Source organism: Suricata suricatta, chromosome 4 (genome assembly GCF_006229205.1).
Source record: "Suricata suricatta isolate VVHF042 chromosome 4, meerkat_22Aug2017_6uvM2_HiC, whole genome shotgun sequence".
Taxonomy (NCBI): domain Eukaryota; kingdom Metazoa; phylum Chordata; class Mammalia; order Carnivora; family Herpestidae; genus Suricata; species Suricata suricatta.
This window is the reverse complement of record NC_043703.1, coordinates 140,817,430-140,820,362: the sequence shown is the minus strand read 5'-3', so window position 1 is coordinate 140,820,362 and position 2,933 is coordinate 140,817,430. Positions and strand designations below refer to the sequence as shown.

Genomic DNA, 2,933 nt, shown 5'->3' with positions numbered 1-2,933 from the left:
CACCCACCAGAGAGCAGTGTAGCTGGGATTATGACTGAGGTTAGATTATGAAGAGCCAAAGCCTTGTCCACTTTTGCTGCACCTCACTCCTTTCCAAGTGCACACAGGAAGGAAAGTCCAGATCATTGCCATTACTACAGAGCCCCCCCCCCCATCCTTTATATCCATTCACACATCACTCAGATAAAGCAAAGATGTAGACAATGTGGATTGTGGTCAGTATGTTCAGTATGGGCTCAAGACAAAGAAATAAAGTCAAATGCATTTACCCAATAGATGACAACCATATCATCTTAAACATCTTATTTTTTCAGACAGCTGGAAGAGTTTACCTATCTGTTAGGTTTTCTCTGTGTTCAGGTTACCATTCCTGGAGCCTGAGTGCCGCAAAGGAGCAGCAGAGGAAGAAACCAACGATGGGGAGACTGGACTCCTAATCCATGCAGTGGCAGGGCCCAAGGGAGGGATTCTCCTACCTGCTGTATTCAGCAGGGTGTGTGTCCTATGCCCACCAGGAGATCGCATGCAGTCTCTGGTCTGAACATCCAGAGCAACACAGCCCAGCTGCTAATGCCACCTGGCTTCAAACTCCAGCTTCATTAGTACCAACTCTAGGACCTAGGACAAGTAACTTACCATCTTTGTGCCTCAGTTTCCTTATCTGGAACAGGGAGTTAATAATAGGACCTGCTTATAGGATTGTTGTGAGGAGTAAATGTGACAAGATACGCAAAATGCTTTAAAGGCTGAAGCAAACATTAAGTGCCATATGAGTGTTGGGTATTATTATTATTATTATAGAGGTGGCGATTCTTGTCATTTGGGCTCTAAAAATTCAACAGATGGGTAGGTGACCCTTCTCCGCTAGGTCCTCCATGGACTCTATCACTGATCATCATGAAAACACCCTGTTATGAATAGAGAAACTGAGAGCTTAAACATCCCAAGCCATGGTCACAGTTGGTAAACACTGGAACAGAGACACGATCCCAGGTCTGTCCGACTCTAAGGTAATGCTCTGCCCCTTAGCACTGACTCAAGGTCTCGTGAAATTTTGCATTGAAGTTTAGCCCAGATCTAATCTGCTCCTGTTAAATGCTCCTCACTCCCTTTTTGGGTCTAATGTAATCTCTCAGGCAACCCTGGAGGAGCCTCCCAGCACCCTCCTCCCTCAGTCTATTTACTACACTCACTTGATCTTGGCGTGGGCTTGGGTGCTGGTGACCAGCCGGAGCGATAGCTCATTCTCGTAGCGAGGGATGTCGTCACAGTACACGGCCTCCCCAGATGCCTGCATGGCCGCGGCCAGGTGGGGCAGGGACCGACCCACCATGTCCTCTTCAGACTGACCCTTGGGCACCTCCTGGAACGACATGATCACAGTCAAGCTGAGCTGCAGAGGACACTGTTTCCCTATAGGCCTGGGAAACTGCAAAGAGCTTCAGCCAAAGCAAACCTGAGGAGGATGGATGAGGCAGGAGGGGCACAGGGCAAAGGAACAGAAAGGCATTGCAAAGGGTCATAGTATCACAATACACAGGGAAAAAAACCCCAATAACTAAAGAAGAACCTCAATGTCCATTCGTTGGGGGTTGAGTAAAAAGCATATGCTATATGCATACGATCGAATAGTATGCAACTATTAAGACATACTTTTGAAGAATTTAAATTAGAAGGAAAGAACGTTCATGTTAAATGTAAAAACAGAACAGAAAACATTGTGTGTGCATATGCTGATTTGAATTTTGTAGGAAAAAATATATGTTATAAATATAGCATAGCCATGTCCATGTATGCATAGGAAAAAATTGAAAGAAGTAAACAAAACTATAATGAATTTCTCTTAGAGGTGGGACCTTGGGTGATTGTTGTTTTCTTCATTATATCTTTCTGTACTTTCCAAAGTGTTCCAAAAGGTATTTATAACAAAATTCTGTTTTACGTGTTTTTTAAAGAAATAATAATAATGGCTAACATTGCACTGAATGTTTAGTATATGCCAGGAGCTAATCCAAGCTATTTACTTTTATTAACACATTTAATCCTCAGAACCATCTGATGAAGCAGGTGCCATCATTAGGGACACTTATAGGTGGGCATAAGTAACTTGCCCAAAATCCACAGGGAAGAAGTCACAAAATGGCAGAGTTTGAATTCAAGTCCTGGCAGTGGAGCCCAGAGTTCACGCTCTGGATCCCTATACTCTAGTGCAAGGGTCCACAAATTGAGGCTTGTGGGGCAAATATGGCCCAATGCGTGCTTTGTATAAATAAAGTTTTATTGGTATATAGTCACACACATTCATTTATGTATTGGCTTTCATTGCTTTTATGCTATAAAGACAAACTTGAGGAGTTTCAACAGAAACTGTATGGCCCACAAAATCTAAAGTGTCTACAGAAAAAGTCCATCTTTTACCTAGTGCTCCTCAAAAATTGCTATTGACAGAAAGTTATTGTTTTGTTGTTATGGTCAGGAGAACACCTGGCTTTGCACATCAGCCCCAGAGAGGTACCAGAAAAGACAAAATGGGGACAATATTTTATTTTATTCTTTAAAAAGCAAGTGAAGATGAGAGTAATCCAAGAGAGAACAAACTGGGGTAAGGAAGGAGGAAAGTAGCTTCATTGACATTCATATGATTCCCATTTTCTTCACTGGATATTTACCCAAAGCAGTAAGGAGCTTCAAGCACCTACATACGACTCGAGTTGGTCATTCACCAGTGCTCAGCATCATCTGATGGGCCTTGCAAGGGCCCTTGATATTAGCCACACATCACGTATACTCACTTGGAAGAGCTGGACGTTGGCTGGAGGGTCTTTCTGAAAGAGTAGGGTGGCACTGGCATGGGTGGGGTCCAGCTTGCCACACTGCTGTGGAGGCAAGTTAACAGGAGTGATCATGACTAGGTCTATCATTGATCCCACCCT

At 43.6% G+C, this 2,933-nt stretch overlaps 1 protein-coding gene across 1 annotated transcript in view; it reads right to left on the bottom strand.

The window, feature by feature from the left end:
- Positions 1-2,933, bottom strand: part of LOC115290733 (xanthine dehydrogenase/oxidase-like) — a 76,714-nt gene that overhangs the window by 27,236 nt on the left and 46,545 nt on the right. The window contains 2 exon segments of the mRNA XM_029938558.1: positions 1,194-1,363; positions 2,793-2,876. Of these exon segments, the coding sequence (XP_029794418.1) occupies positions 1,194-1,363; positions 2,793-2,876 (254 nt within the window).